The sequence below is a fragment of the Lepidochelys olivacea genome (genome assembly GCF_965140295.1).
Source record: "Lepidochelys olivacea isolate rLepOli2 genome assembly, chromosome: 18".
Classification (NCBI taxonomy): Eukaryota; Metazoa; Chordata; order Testudines; family Cheloniidae; genus Lepidochelys; species Lepidochelys olivacea.
The window spans coordinates 24,034,658-24,051,378 of NC_140428.1; the positions used below are offsets into that span (position 1 = coordinate 24,034,658).

The 16,721-nt window shown below is 47.2% G+C and overlaps 1 protein-coding gene across 6 annotated transcripts in view; it reads left to right on the top strand.

Moving 5' to 3' along the window:
• MIB2 (MIB E3 ubiquitin protein ligase 2) overlaps nt 1-16,721 on the top strand; it is a 110,314-nt gene that overhangs the window by 76,029 nt on the left and 17,564 nt on the right. For 5 of the 6 annotated variants that reach the window (XR_014714464.1, XM_084651812.1, XM_084651813.1 and 2 more), the window contains 7 exons: nt 4,123-4,230; nt 7,445-7,549; nt 8,360-8,522; nt 9,594-9,727; nt 13,846-13,994; nt 14,600-14,756; nt 16,012-16,166. Coding sequence is in view for 5 of the 6 variants with exons in the window: in XM_084651812.1 (XP_084507938.1) it covers nt 4,123-4,230; nt 7,445-7,549; nt 8,360-8,522; nt 9,594-9,727; nt 13,846-13,994; nt 14,600-14,756; nt 16,012-16,166 (971 nt within the window). In the remaining variant the exon portion in view is untranslated. The remainder of the gene's footprint in view (nt 1-4,122; nt 4,231-7,444; nt 7,550-8,359; nt 8,523-9,593; nt 9,728-13,845; nt 13,995-14,599; nt 14,757-16,011; nt 16,167-16,721) is intronic. The other variant, XM_084651815.1, reaches the window with a different exon arrangement.

A 16,721-nucleotide genomic window follows, 5' to 3' on the forward strand; every position in this document is an offset into this window, starting at 1 on the left:
CGAAACCAATATTCCCACTGTTATTACTGCTTGCTGTGTGCTCCACAATATCTGTGAGAGTAAGGAGAAGACGTTTATGGTGGGGTGAGAGGTTGAGGCAAATCGCCTGGCTGCTGGTTACGCGCAGCCAGACACCAGGGCGGTTAGAAGAGCACAGGAGGGCGCGGTACGCATCAGAGAAGCTTTGAAAAACAGTTTCATGACTGGGCAGGCTACGGTGTGAAAGTTCTGTTTGTTTCTCCTTGATGAAACCCCCCGCCCCTTGGTTCACTCTACTTCCCTGTAAGCTAACCACCCGCCCCTCCTCCCTTCAATCACCACTTGCAGAGGCAATAAAGTCATTGTTGCTTCACATTCATGCATTCTTTATTCATTCATCACACAAATAGGGGGATGACTACCAAGGTAGCCCAGGAGGGGTGGTGGAGGAGGGAAGGAAAATGCCACACAGCACTTTAAGCACAGCACTTTAAAAGTTTACAACTTTAAAATTTATTGAATGACAGCCTTCTTTTTTTTGGGCAATCCTCTGTGGTGGAGTGGCTGGTTGGCCGGAGGCCCCCCGACCGCATTCTTGGGCGTCTGGGTGTGGAGGCTATGGAACTTGGGGAGGAGGGCGGTTGGTTACAGAGGGGCTGCAGTGGCAGTCTGTGCTCCAGCTGCCTTTGCTGCAGCTCAACCATACACTGGAGCATACTGGTTTGGTCCTGCAGCAGCCTCAGCATTGAATCCTGCCTCCTCTCATCACGCTGCTGCCACATTTGAGCTTCAGCCCTGTCTTCAGCCCGCCACTTACTCTCTTCAGCCCGCCACTTCTCCTCCCAGTCATTTTGTGCTTTCCTGCACTCTGACATTATTCGCCTCCACGCATTCGTCTGTGCTCTGTCAGTGTGGGAGGACAGCATGAGGTCGGAGAACATTTCATCGCGAGTGCGTTTTTTTTTCTTTCTAAGCTTCACTAGCCTCTGGGAAGGAGAAGATCCTGTGATCATTGAAACACATGCAGCTGGTGGAGAAAAAAAAAAGGGACAGCGGTATTTAAAAAGACACATTTTATAAAACAGTGGCTACACTCTTTCAGGGTAAACCTTGCTGTTAACATTACATACATAGCACATGTGCTTTCTTTACAAGGTCGCATTTTGCCTCCTCCCATCGCGTGACTACCCCTTCAACCTTCCTCTCTCCCTGTGGCTAACAGCGGGGAACATTTCTGTTTAGCCACAGGCAAACAGCCCAGCAGGAATGGGCTCCTCTGAGTGTCCCCTGAAGAAAAGCACTCTATTTTAACCAGGTGACCATGAATTATATCTCACTCTCCTGAGGATAACACAGAGAGATAAAGAACAGATGTTGTTTGAATGCCAGCAAACATACACTGCAATGCTTTGTTCTACAATGATTCCCGAGTACGTGTTACTGGCCTGGAGTGGTAAAGTGTCCTACCATGAAGGACGCAATAAGGCTGCCCTCCCCAGAAACCTTTTGCAAAGGCTTTAGGACTACATCTAGGAGAACCGCAAATGCCAGGGCAAAGGAATCCTTTCACATGCTTGCTTTTAAACCATGTATAGTATTTTAAAAGGTACACTCACCAGAGGTCCCTTCTCTGCCTGCTGGGTCCAGGAGGCAGCCTTGGGTGGGTTCGGGGGGTACTGGCTCCAGGTCTAGGGTGAGAAACAGTTCCTGGCTGTCGGGAAAACCGGTTTCTCCGCTTGCTTGCTTGCTGTGAGCTATCTACAAGCTCCTCCTCATCATCATCTTCTTCGTCCTCAAAACCTGCTTCCGTATTGCCTCCATCTCCATTGAAGGAGTCAAACAACACGGCTGGGGTAGTGGTGGCTGAACCCCCTAAAATGGCATGCAGCTCATCATAGAAGCGGCATGTTTGGGGCTCTGACCCGGAGCGGCTGTTCGCCTCTCTGGTTTTCTGGTAGGCTTGCCTCAGCTCCTTCAGTTTCACGCGGCACTGTTTCGGGTCCCTGTTATGGCCTCTGTCCTTCATGCCCTGGGAGATTTTGACAAAGGTTTTGGCATTTCGAAAACTGGAATGGAGTTCTGATAGCACGGATTCCTCTCCCCAAACAGCGATCAGATCCCGTACCTCCCGTTCGGTCCATGCTGGAGCTCTTTTGCGATTCTGGGACTCCATCATGGTCACCTGTGTTGATGAGCTCTGCATGGTCACCTGCAGCTTTCCACGCTGGCCAAACAGGAAATGAGATTCAAAAGTTCGCGGTTCTTTTCCTGTCTACCTGGCCAGTGCATCTGAGTTGAGAGTGTTGTCCAGAGCGGTCATAATGGAGCACTCTGGGATAGCTCCCGGAGGCCAATACAGTCAAATTGTGTCCACAGTACCCCAAATTCGAGTCGGCAACGTCGATTTAAGCGCTAATCCACTTGTCAGGGGTGGAGTAAGGAAATCGATTTTAAGAGCCCTTTAAGTCGAAATAAAGGGCTTCATTGTGTGGACGGTGCAGGTTGACATCGATTTAACGCTGCTAAATTCGACCTAAAGTCCTAGTGTAGACCAGGGCTTAGTGGAACAATTAGAGTAATTCAAGGGACCATTTCGCCATAGTGGAAGGAACGAAAAAGCTGCAGAAAAGAGCAAATGCTGTGGGAAGTTTTGTTGTCATTGCAGGAGAATGGGGCAGTCATTTAAAAAAAAAGCCTGATCTTGCAAACCCTTGACTCTTATTAGCAATTTCTTTCTCACCTGAGCAGACTGAAAATGACTGGGATTAACTGTGTAAAAACTATTCACATGAATCATGGGTTTACCGGACTGGATCACTGGCCAAAATTTTAAAACCTGCATGCTCAAAGCTACCCACCTGCATTGAACTGTCATGTTCTTCAAAGGTGCGGAGTACCTGTATTTCCCTTTGACTTTCATGGGCTCTGGAGCTGGTGAGCACTGCTGAAAAAGTTCTGGGGGACTCATCATCTGGGACCCAAATGGCTACAACACTGCAGACGTTAAAGTCAATGACATTGTTTTTTTGCTGAGTTCGGTGAAAGTTGGATAGAGCCGTTCAGAGTCTAAATGTGGGTTTGGGAGCCCAATATAAGGTGCCCTGATTGGCAAGTCACACAGCTGAAAGATCATTCAGCTATAAGCTTTAATATTCAACTCTAAGGCCCTGACACAAATCATAGAATCGTCGGACTGGGAGGGTCCTCGAGAGGTCATCTAGTCCAATCCCCTGCATTCATGGCAGGACTAAGTGTTATCTAGACCATCCCAGACATCTGTTCAAACTGCTCTTAAAAAACTCCAATGATGGACGTTTTAATGATGAATGCCAAATTAATTGATTTTAATGGAGAGATCCATCTTTTCCCTGCCCCCACAAATCTATTCACTTGGGATTTAATACGTTGCTGAGGTTGCCAGAAATAGGTAGTCATCCTTCAGTAAATGTACCATCAGACCACAGAGAAGATAATGCAGGTCTCTGAGTAGCGTCACTGTCCCATTGGACTTTTCCAGTGAGGCCATGACACCTTTTGGTGACCTCTGGTGCATACATGAAAAGCACCTGGAGTCCTGACTGCAAGGACACTGCTTCCAGGCACCTATTACAAAACAGACTAAAGATGACTCTGTCGGGGAGGGGCAAGAATCCGCATGAAATAGGCTGCATGCGTACGCGCTCACAATTCTAATATCTGCTCAGCCCGAGTCCGTGAGACTCATTCAATGGAAGCCTGGTGAGAACAGGTGCAATTCCTTTCCAGTTTGAGTCTGAAACAATATTTTGTGTATTTTACGTACTTTTTTTTTAAAAAAAAAAAGCAAATAAAAGTCACACCCTTGAAATCAGAAGTCCGCGTGAACAATTTTTTTTCGAATGAACACCATCAGATGGCAACTCAAATATGCCTCTGCATCAGCCAGTGCTATGCAGCTCAACAAGATCTGTTGTTTAGCAAACAGTATCTTAGTTTGTACAGCGCCTGCACATTAGGGTCCCAGTCCATGGCTAGAGCTCCTAGGTGCTATGGTAATACAAATAATGATTAAAAATAGGCTAACCAGCAAGCGGCAGATCCTTGGCTGATGAAAATTATCCTAACTCATCAATATTTCTCTCTCTCCTCTTTCCATATTTAAAGTTCATTGGCCAGACAGGCACTGTGCACAGAATCACTGACAGAGGGGATGTCAGAGTTCAATTCAACAGTGAAACCCGCTGGACTTTCCACCCAGGAGCTCTGACTAAGGTAAGTGCTGATGTGGGAAACTGAGCAGAACAACAGCTGTGCATAGAATGACAATGACTGTGGTCCCCTAGGATGTGCCATAATTAGTCTTGGACAAGTGCCAAAGAAAACGCTGCTAGACTAGAGAGAGTGGGGACAGGCTTAATTTCTTTCCAGCCATCAAGGCTAAGAAAATCCTTGATTTCTAGCTCTATAAGCTCTTGAGAGAGTCTGCTAAGAAGAGGTTGGGGTTCAAAAGGAGGGTGGTAATCGGAAGGATGTGATTTTTAATGCCTATCTCCTACAGAAGGATGCTAACATGGATGAGGGAGGCATAGGTACTGTAGGGTTGGTTTTCTCTCCTTTGCAGTGCGACTCTTCAAACCACTTGCACAGATTTCTCCAACGAAAAGGTTGTGGGTAAAAGGCAAAAATAATGTGGGGTTTGTATTTACCTAAATAATTTGGACTCTGTCAATAACTAAGCTGAAAAGTTGTTGACAGACAAAATCTCGTAACAGCTAGGGCCTGCTCCTGCTCCTCTAAGAGCTAATGGGAGCTAAACTTCTTTTGACATCAGTCGTCCATGATCAGGCCTTTAATGGATTAAAAGTTGGAGTGCTATATGGAAGTGAAATGCTCTCCCTGTCACATCTGGCAAGCACCTTCTCTTTGCTCCTTCAGGTTTGTCCTTGAAGCTGATCTGCAAAAAATGGGTGGGGAATTGGGTCTGAGCATGGTGGGGTGTATTGTTTCTTTTGTTTGTTTAAAAAGGCCTAGAAGGGTTTTGGTCTGGTTTTGTTCTTGCTTGTGTCAGCATTAGAATTTCAAGCCTTGTTTGCCCTTGGATGACTCTGGCAACTGGACAATTAGTGAAATAATGTGGAAGAGTGAAAGCTGAGCAAATGGGGGGGAAAGGGAATTTTTAGTTAGAATATTTCAAGCCCTGGGTGGGGGATGCAGTTGTTGGTTTGTAGTTAGTTAATATTTAACTCCAATGCCAGTTAAGTTTTAGAGAGAGGATGTCTCTGCTCCTGGCCCTTTCAGTTTATGGTTTATTGTGAATACACTTTCTCTGAGACAACCAACAGCATCATGGAAGACCAGATGTGACATGCCTGATACTTGTTAGGTTAAAAAAAATCAAGCAGCAAAGAAATTAGCCCAATTTTTAAGAAATCCTTTGTAGCTCACCTTTAAATCCTACCTCTTCCTATGATCCATCCATCCATTTTCTCATCAGTAATTTCCCCCTCCCCTGTTAATCTCTGCCTTGTGTGTGTGTTGTTTGGGGCCAGTGGCTGATGGATTTAATCCTGTTGGATAACTTCCTACTCTTCGAGTGGCCCTATTGACGCCAACGGGGCTGTTGGTCGAGGAAGGGCTGACCCAGTGTTTGTCAGGGGTCTGCTCATTAGGCTGTCGGTTTTGGGACCAGCAGATATTCTTTGTCAACATATGTAAAGGGTAGACATATGGGGCTATCTGTGTTTATTAGTGATTTCTAATAATGAGATCGGAGGCCCCGATTCAGGAAGGTAATTATTTACATGCTGAAATGCTTTCCTGAATCAAGGTCTGAGTGAGCAGTGCAAAAATATTCCCTGCCGACGTTCGTTCTTGATTTAAAACTGACTTGCTTCCACTGCACTGAGGCCCCTTTCTGCGTCGCTTTCTCTGAGCCTCTTTGTGTTTCACTGGAATAGACGTGTGCCAGAAGCGAGCTTGAGTCACATGCCGGAGAATTTGCACTAATCACATTTTATATTTGCATGCATGCTTGCGCTCGCGCTGCTCCTCCAATCAGGGAACAAGAGCAACACCATGTAGTTTATCTGACCACTTGCACCTAGTCAGTGACTCTATCTGGTATGAAAAGCTTGCGTGTCCCCTGGTTTCTAGGGAAAGTACCCCCTTGTCCCCTTCCTGGGCCATACCATTGCCGACGCTGCTGTTATGGCATGCCTGGCCTCTCCTTGTCCACAATTGTATCCCTGGTGTGAATGAGTTGTAACACAGCAGCTTTACTCATGGGAAAGGGGAGGTGGCCCCTCTAAATTGCATCTCCGTTCCCAGGGGTGCTGCCTGGGGACAGTTATTTAACTCTGTGTTCGTCCCACACAGCACTCTGCTTGTCAGGACTCCGTGGGCCCTTTGTGGGCCTGAGAAGTGAGGAGGTGGCTGTAAGCAGACAAGTCCCAGTGATTATGGTTAGGGAAGCTACTGGGGTTTTTCTTTTTAATTAAAATGAACCCCCTGCCAGACACACAGAGCCCAGGAGAAGCTGATGAGCCTCACCCTCCAAGGCAGGACCTGTATGAACAGTGCAGCCACACTGGTGGCTCCTGCTTCCTTGCACCTGTCTGAATGCCAGTGTAGACATGTTAACCTCTCGCTTGTCTTCGGCAATTCCTTCTGGTTATCTCCTTCAGCTGCTTCTCTCTTCCCCACACTTCCGCCGTGCCCGTGTGTCTTGTCTCGGCTGCTGATCTTTAGCTCTTCCAGGCTTCCAGCAATAACACCTAGCCTTTAGCAAGCACCTGTCATCCTCAGAGCACCTGACAAACTGGAACTAACCTTTTCTTTCCTCTTGCTCTCTTGGCTTTGCACGCTTTCTTGCCACATTCTTTGGTCACTTCTGGCTTCCCTTCCCATCTCTGCCTGAGCTCTTTGACAGATACAAGTCTTTTTTTGTCCAACTCCTCCTGTGTTGGGGCCCTGCTTTATAAAGTTGAGGTTACCAGCCTTCCCTAAAGTGATCTGTCTTTTGGAACGTGGATGCATTTAAACATACTTGGTTATGTGGGTGACGGGCATAGACGGGCAAACTGGTCCCTCTCCATAGAGCAGGAACATCTGGCAAAGGAAGGAAATGGATGATCTCTGACTTCCCATATCTGGTGGAAATAGCGAACAAAGTTAACACCAGTACAGAGTTAACTATATTATTGAACCCTGAGTGCTGCATCTGGCATGGAAACGGGGCAGACCTGGGGAAATCCCTGTGCAATCCCAGCTGATATTCATACGTGTAAAATCACGTGTGAGTGGCTGCAAAAGAAAAACATTTGCCCTGCGTAATCCTGCACGTGGCTTTTTTTAAATAACATGACTGATGTTTTTGCAAAGGTTAGTGCTTTATGGAATTGTTTTGTTATGGGTTATCTTTTTTTTTTTGCCTTGGTTTTTTGTTTGTTTCATCCCATAAAAGCATATGCCTTTCTTTTTCTTTTAGCTCAACACCTTTTGGGTTGATGATGTTGTCCGTGTGATAGATGATATGGAAACAGTGAAGCGATTCCAAGCTGGTCATGGGGAGTGGACAGATGAAATGGCACCTGTGAGTGTGCTCCAGTTCCAAGACAGTCCAGTAACTTGCAATTTCTAATCCATAAAAAAAAAACGTTAGCGGCTGGATATGCTAGCCTCCTTGCTCTTCAGCACCCCTTATTGGTCAGTGCATGGAGACATGTGGGCATGCTAATGGCTTTGAGAAAGAATGTTGCTTAATGTATCTGGTCCTCAGCAATGCGGCCTCCCAGCAGCGTTCAGAAAATAAGGGCAAAGGGTGAGTTGGGGAAGGGGAAACACCTGTCAAAGGAGATAGCTACCCATGAGTTTAAAAGGAAATTCTGCTGAAATTTTAAGCAAACAAATTTAATGTCTCCCTCTTTTCTTCTCTAATTCTCAAGGGTGAGGGACAAACCATTGCAAATGGAAAACTCTCCTCTGATCAGATTCATGGGGCAAAAGAGCAGAATACAGAGTGCTCCATAAGCAGCAAAATGCACAGCAGAGACCGCCAGCTTTGTCTGCCTCTTAGGGTTCTGTAAACCATGCTTTGTTGATTCACTGGCTTCCTCTCCAGATGTTTGTATTGTACCTTGGCCTCCCTCTTCCCCTAGTATGTGAAAAGACATCCGTTTTGTATACACCCAAATAAGAAACTGTTGAGAACACTTGTGTGTTCTTGAAGTGGGAGTTGTCGTCTGCAGCGTCTCAGTGAATGCTTCTCTTCACACGCTGGGAATGCTGCCTGGGAATCCACCCTTAGAAGCGTTACCTTGGTTCTGAAAAGCAGGAAATACGTTGCTTTCCTTTTAAAAAAAAAAACCACAAAACAAAAAAAACCCATCTCTTCCCATTGCAGACGCTAGGGCACATTGGCAAGGTGATCAAGGTGTTTGGGGATGGAGACTTGAGAGTGTCTGTCGGAGGGCAGTCCTGGACCTTTAACCCAGCTTGTCTCACGGCCTACCAGAGAGACGAGGATGCAAACCTCATGACAACGGAGAACACCAAGGAATCTAAAAGTGAGAGAGCAGGGAGGGAGATGTGGTCCAGTTCTGGCCAGGGCTGAAAAATAACCACTTCATCTTTCTAGGGTAACAAAAGTATTTCTCTTTAGAACGTGTCAGATGTTAATTGACTAATCGCTTCATTACCCTTCTCCAAGCAGAGTCCCAAAAATCCATTTTAACCAAATCAGGGGAGCACCGATAGCCTCAAGGTTAAGCCTCAGGACTAGGATTTAGGACTCCTGGGTTCTTTTCCTGGCTGTTTTGTAGGATTGCTATTTTGGCAGTGGGTAAATGGCATAACCTCATGTGCCTCAGTTTCCCAGTCCATAGCATGAGTATAATGATGCTTCCCTACTTTGCAGTGGGTGGGAAGGTTAGCCCACGCTAGCAGTGAAGCTGGGGTTTGGTTTTGTTGTTTCCTGTTTTGCGAATCTGGTCATGAAAGTTATGGCCATATGTTTGAGAAAGGGGAAGGCTTGTTGATTTGTCTTGCAGAATAAATTGATCCTACATCACGTACCCCAAGAAAAGTTAGCATAAAAAAAGGGAGAAACTGCTGGGGAACAAAGTTTGTGGCTCCATTCAGGAATTAGTTTAAATCCTGTTGAACTTTGGAGGAAACTAGAGCCAAACTCGGTGACTTAGCACTTTCTCTGATGGAAAATAACAAGTGGAACTCCCATCAGACACTAGGGAAGTGTCGTGAGTGCAAACCAAATCTGAAATCCTGTGGTCAGGATTTTCCTTTCTCCTGCAGGAGAAAGCCTTTTATTGTCTTCCAACTCCCTCCTTCCCTACAGCTAGGAATTCATGTTATTGCTTGCCCACATATAATGACCCTTAGGGAGGGGTCTTCTGCAGGCATTGAACCTGGGATCTCTGGATTTAGAAGTATCAGCCTCTGTTGCTTGAGCTAAAGGACTATGTCTGTTAGCTGGAGGCAGTAAAGTAACAAGTTCATAAAGCTCTTTATATGGACTAGTCAGTATAGAGGGACAAAGGCCCATACTGGGTCCATGTGGTCACCCATACAGCTGCTCATTGCCACTATGTAACCTGGGGCTGTTTCTCATCCCCACACAGGCACTTTGATCTCCATCCTAGAGAAACTGCTGTGCCAGAAGATGGAATTGGATCATCCAGGGCGCTTGGTCGTTGAGGCGGCGCATGGCAATGCTGTTAAAGTTGAGGACCTGGTTCAAAAATACCCAGACAAGGCAAGTCTCAGAGAAACCCTCCAAGGTCGATGTCTTTTGTCGTCGATGTGTAAAGCAAATGGGGGGCTGCTAAAACCTACTGTAAGGAATTAACAGCAGGTGACTGGTTTTTTGCTTTAACTGACAGTCCTAGAGCTTGCCTCTGCTTCAAGGGGTCCTTTGCTCCCCCTGGCAGGGCTGTGGGACTCTGGCATGCAGAATTGCCCTGTGCCATTGTAGCTCAAGAGGAAGCGTTGTCCAGTGGTTAGAGCAGGGGGGACTAGAAGTCGAGAGCTGAGTTGCTGTGGTATCTTAAACACCTTTTGTGTGCCTAAATTTCCTTTCCTCCCCTCCCAAACGGTGGATCCCAAAACTCACTGCTTTGTAGCACGGGGCGGGAGGCTGAATTCCCTGGTGTGCGTAAGTTGCTTTGAGATCCAGTGGAGGGCGTTGAGGCATTATCCCAGGAATTTAGCCGGGATAACTGCCATGTCATAGCAGGGCACTTTTTGCCTGGGTTAGGGCTGGGCAGGAAACCCCACTGATCTAGCCTGGGCAGTCTCCCTTACGCACCAAAGTACATGCAGGCTCTATGCTAACAGACCCACCAGCTTGAACTCTGCCCTCTCCTTTCCTATATCCACTCTTTAGAATTCACATAAGCAACCTGACATGCCCAGTTTCTAGTGGCAACCAACGCAAGAAATGTGTATTTCAGTGACAGGCCTGCTTTGCTTGAATCCTCCAGGAGCCAGGCAGCATGGCTGGAGGTGCAGCCCCAGGCTACCTGCTATGTTCTGCTGCATCGGGACTGAGTAGAGATGTCTGGTAGGATCAGACCAGTGGAGCCAATCCCAGAATAAATTACATGAACACAGAAACCATTCTACTGAGGCAGCATGGTCTGGTGGTCAGGGCACTCGACTGGGACTCGGAATTCTTGGGTTCTATTCCAACCTCCACCTTCCTCTGTGACCTTGGGCAAGTCATTTAGCTTCTCAGTGCCCCATCTCTGTAGAATAGGGATAGTGAGATCTGTTGATGAAGGGTGCTATACAAGAGCTAACCCGTATTACTATGTACCTGTTGTTTGCATTCTCCGTGCACACATACTAGGCACTTGTGATGATGTGGCCCTCATCCTAATGCATTGCCGATAAAGAGAAGAGTTTGTATACAGATACCTTCGCAGTACAGTTTGGGGGCTGGGTGGTCTCTGTAGCCACCTATTCAAACACTGGAAGATTGCCCAAGATCCTAGCTACCCCCTTAAAAGCTGCAGGTTTGTGCGTGAGTAAATGCATCTGTCACAAGCCAGAGAACTAGAGAGCAGAATGCCTTCGCATGGTGTCCTTGGAAGCAGCTGGGAAAGGAACATAAATCCTCTGGAGGCCCTGGCCATGTGGCAAGCGAGAGCAGATTGATGGGACATTAACAAACACCAGGATCCATTCTGAGAGGACTATAATGAAGCTGAGATCTAAGGTCTGACTTAATGGTTTGCTGCCAGATAATTGTTCCAGTTCATTACATGCAAAGTTAGGAGATACGGGGAGGGAAAGAATATAGCCAGGCACCAGTGATGGGGTCTAATCTGAAATGGGAAACTGCCACGTGTCAGAATTAGGTCAGGAATAGTCTCGCTGCATCCTGGCCTCGGAGAGGAATTTGTTCTTTCTACTAGACAGTTATAAATAGCGAGAGGCAGGCGGATCCAAGGGTTTGCTCAGCAAGGTGAGATGAATTGCCTGCCAAGGGGCTCCCAATGGGGCAGATACCAATGTTAAGCCCTTTACGTAAGGGGGATGCATTGGCATCCAGTGTGTCATTACCAGAATCACCATCCTGTCTAAGCCCAAGAAGGAAACCCTGCACAAACTACTGCTTTGCACAGGATCAGCTGTAGAAAAACTGCCTGTGTTACTTGCCAAGCCATGAAGCCTTTGCCAGATCCCTCACTCTTTCCCTTTAGCCATTCATTGATTTCATTAGTGTCCCTGCCCTCCTGTCTTGGCCTTCTACTTTGATCTTCAACTCCTTGATCCTTAAATCTCACAGCAGCAGGTCAGCACTGTGATTAGCCCTCCAGGCTGCCCGGTATGTAAGTCTGAGTGACTGAGAATACTTGGTGCTTATATCATATTCGCCTCCTTCAAAGCCCAGTGCGAACATCAACTGACCTCTCGCCCCCCTGCCAGGCAGGGAGGTATTGTTGGCTACTTGTAGCTTTTGGCAGAGAAGTTAAGAATCAGCCCTGGTCCCTGTGGGATTTGACACAAGATCTGGGATTAGACACCCAGGAGTTCCTGACATAGCATCCAGGTCTGTGCTTGCACCACTCCCTTTTTGGCAGGAAGTGCCCTTTCACTGTTGGGGTCTGGAATGAGTCAATATGTTGGTTGGGGCAGGAAGTGCCTTTTATTTTAGCTTTGTACAGCAGCCAGGGCTGTGCAGTGCCATTTAAAGTGGTGTTGGGGGCATAGATTTCCTGCATACAGTAAACTTCAGTGCGCCGCCCCGCTCCTAAACCCTAGAACAGAGGTTCTCAATGGGGGGGGGGGGCATCAGACTTTTGGGGGCACAGCAAGCCTCTGATTCATAGATTCCAAGGCTGGAGGGGACCAATGTGATTATCTAGTCTGATCTCCTGTATCACACAAGCCATGGAACTTCCTAAAATAGTTCCTGGGGCAGAACTTTTAGTAAAACAGCCATCTCGATTTAAAAGCGGTCAGTGATGGAGATGGGAAATTGTTCCAATGGTTAATTATCCTCACTGTCAAAAATTTGTCTTAAATTTTCAGTCTGAATTTGTCTAGATTCAACTTCCAGCTCTTGGAGTGTGTTAGACTTTTCTCTGCTAGATTGAAGAGCCTAAATATTTGTTATCCATGTAGATACTTACAGACTATAATCCAATCACACCTTAATCTTCTCTTTGTTAAGCTAAATAGATTGAGCTCTTTGACTGTCACTGTAAGACCTGTTTTTTAATCCTTTAATCATTCCTGTGGCTCTTCTCTGAACTCTCTCCAATTTTTCAATATCCGTCTTGAATTGTGGGCACCAGAACTGGTCACAGGATTCCAGTCGCAGTTGCACCCGTGCCAACTACAGAGGTGAAATAACCTCTCTGTTCCTACTTGGAATTCCCTCATTTATGCATCCCAGAATCACATTTGCTCTCTTGGCTTTATCATCACACTGAGAGCTCATGTTCTACTGATTATCCACCATGACCCCCAAATCTTTTTCAGAGTCCCTGCTTCCCAGGGTAGAGTCCCACATTCTTTGTTCGTAGATGTATTCGTTTACATTTAGCCATATTAAAATGTGTATTGTTTGCTTGCTCCCAGTGTAACCATTCCAAATCACGCTGTAGCAACAACCTACCTTATTAGTTATTTACTACACCCCCAATTTATGTAATCTGAAAACTTTTAGTGATGATGGTATGTTTTCTTCCTGGTCATTGATAAAAATGTTAAATAGTGTAGGGCCAAGAACTGGTCCCTGTTGGACCCAACTGGAAACATACCCGCTTGATGACAATTTCCTGTTTACAATTACATTTTGAGACCTATCACTTAGCCAGGTTTTAATCCATTTAATGTGTGCCATTTTAATTTTATATTGTTCTAATTTTTTAATCAAAATGTCATGCAAGTACCAAGTCAAATGCCTTATAGAAGTCCAAGTATATTACATCAACACCATTACCTTTATCAACCAAACTCAGACTCTCATTAAAAAAACAAACAAAACCAAGTTTGTTTGACAGTAGTTTTCCATAAATCCATGTTGATTTGCTTTAATTACATTATCCTTATTTAATTCATATTGAGTCCTGTGTCAGCCCAGAATCAATGTCAAACTGACAGGCCTATAATTACCCAGGTCATCTCATTTACCCATTTTAAAGATTGGTACATTAGCTTTCTTCCAATCTTCAGCTCCGTGGCCTGTGCCCAGCACAATGGGCCCCAGATCCTGCTTGGAACTTCTGGGTGCTGTAGAATACAAGTAATCATCTCTCTTTCCCATCAAGTTATACAGAGTCTTGGAGCAGGAACAGTGCCTGAGTGCACATTGAGACCTTTCCTAAACAATTATGTGCCTGGATCCTTCCATTATTGCAGGTTGATATAAAGAATCAGGGCAGAACCGCACTGCAAGTCGCTGCCCACCTGGGCCGGGTAGAGGTTGTGAAGATCTTACTGCAGGCGAATGCCAACATCGATCTGAGGGATGAAGAGGGGGACGCAGCTCTCCATTATGCAGCTTTTGGGTAGGAGCTTTTTCTCCCTTCGTACAAGTGTAACCTCAGTGATGCTCTGTGCCAAGGGCCTGATGCTCAGCTGGTGCAAATCAGCATAGCTAGATTTGAACCAGCACCACAGAGAGGGGAAAGGCTTCCAACCATGGAGCTGCACTAATATATGCTAGCTGAGGATGTGGCCCTCAAACTCCAGGGGCTGGTTTGCATGAAGCCCCAATCTCCATGCGAAGGTGAATTCTCCATGGTATGAACACCTTGGTAGAAAACGGGGGTTACTGGGGTTTGGGGTATGTGAAAGGAAGAGAAGGTGACTGAATTTTGAGTTCCTTTTTTGAATGTCTGTGTACAGTCTAGACAGACAGGAGGCTGAATTCTGTTCTCTATTACCCTGGTGTAAATCCAGAGGAAGTCCATCAAAGTCAACAGGGGTTACTCCAGATTTACATTACGCCAACAGAGAGCAAAGCCTGGTGCTCCAGTTAGGATTTTTTTTTTTTATGAGACAAGAGAAGGATGCAAGAACCAAGATACTCATGATGTTGCATGTCTAATAGTTGTAGACAGAGAATCTCCATCTTTTGATCATAGTGTCCAATTTTTTTTTTTTACACCAGGAATCAAGCTGAGGTTGTCCATGTGCTCGTCAGCCAAGGAGCCAATGCAAACCTGCTGAACAATGCCAAGTGCACAGCCTTCTATGTCGCCGTCAACAAAGGATTCACGGAGATCGTGCGGATCCTTTGTGAGCACAACTGTGATGTCAACCTCCCAGTAGGTTATTTTCATGCCTCGTATAATTGAAGATATTTTTGCTGCTTAACGGTTGTGGGTGAAAGTCGATCCTGAGAGCTTGGCAGTGTCCTGTGGTGCTGGGCTGGCTTCTGCCTAGAACTCGCAGCCACCCTGCTAGTCTAGTTCTGGGTCCCTCCCTGCACACCGACACCTCTCTGCCCGCGCCAGAGGACCAGCTGGTGTGGGGTTCTGCTCCGTTTGCTGCTGCCATTCCTGGGAGAACCGTGGGGCTCTCCCGGGAACCGCAGCAGCGAAAGGAGCAGAATGCGGGGCTGCCGTGCAGCTCCATGCCAGCAGCTGCTCCGGCACGGCTGTAACAGTACTGCCCCCAGGCGGGGCTGCCTCCAAACCCCGGACAGGAGACGCTAGACGCAGCTGCATGGAAGGGCTGGGGGCGGTACAGCCGGGCTGGAGGGGGATGGCCCCACGTTCTGCTCCTCCTGTGTCTTTCCAGTGTGGCGGACTGGCTATAAATATCTTACTGGTACGGCGGACCGGACCGACCGCCCTACTTGCACCACTGCCTTAATCCGGTCCAGTAGCACCTTCTGCTATTCCAGCAAAGGGTGACCCGTTAATTGCATTATATCTGAAGGCTCCAACGATGCCTCTTCCTGTTCCCGATATCGGGCTGGTGAGATTTTATTTTTCAATCTGGTATAAAGGAACTTGGGAGAGCAGCAATGAAGTCACTGGGCCTGTCCCGTTTCTAGGGCTACCGGACTGGTCTGTAACTAGTCTTTAGAGACCAGTGAAGTAGTTTTTCTTGTGGGGTGTATGAAATTAGGGGATTGGCAGCCCAGGAAACTGAAGGCCTCTGTCTGTCCCACACGATCTAGGTTCTGGCTACACAAGCATGCCCATCTCCCCTGTCCGTGTGCCTCAGCCTCAACTCATAAGGACTCCTCCTAGGAGTGAAAGGAGAGACCCCCCACTCTCCAGCAGGCCCGTTCAGACCTTGGCTTCCCTGCTGAGGCTATCATCAAGATTGCCAGCTTCAAGGCTGGCCAGTGGCAGGGGTGGCTCTTTCGGTGATGTGGATGCTTGTCTACTAGGAGCTGAGGCCCAAAAAATTCATTTCATGTAGGCCATCGAACTGCCATCGGGTGGTGGTGACTCATGGTTGTTTGGCCTGCACTTGCCCTGTATCCTTGTCTCAGCCAGCCCCTCAGGGATGGTTTGTTGGAGGGGAGTCTCTCTGATGTCACCTGTGCTTTGCTATGGCTCCCTGTAGGATTCATTTGATGACACCCCCCTGCACTATGCCATCACTGCCGATTTGAAAAACATCATCGAGATCCTCACCGAGGTACCGAACATCGATTTCACAATCCAGAATCGCCAAGGCTTCAACCTGCTGCACCATGCTGCTCTGAAGGGCAACAAGCTGTAAGTGAAAGGGGGGAGCTTTTCGCGTGTGACCCTGTTGATCAGGGTGTGGTGTGCGTCGCTGGGAAACCCACAGGGCATGGGAGGCCCCCTGGGACGGGCTGAGGACATGCTGTGTAATCCTGACAGGGAGCGGAGCCTGGGTCTGAGCTAGAAATTCCCTGCTCTGCTGGTGATGAATCGGGGACAGCAACCGCGGTTGGTGAAAGGGGCATTGGGAGACCAGCGGACTCTCTATGAGGCTGGGGAAAGGGGATGAAAAGCCTTTTGAGGAAAGGGCTGAGGCTGAGGACATGGAAATGTACAGAGCAGAAATGACCCTCCCAGCAGAACTTGGCTCCCTGGCTGCCGTTGCTTGTGCCACCCCTCATCCAGACCCCTTCTGCCAATTCCCAGAGGAAATCCCCTTCTCCTTGGGGGTGAACTAGGTGCTTCTCCATAACCAGTTTGTAGTATCTGATATTGTCCTGTTAGGGGACAGGTGCTTCCCTTGCAAAAGGAGGTGGACTCAGGACCTCTCAGATCCTTTCCCTATCTCTAACCCCATGGTCCTGT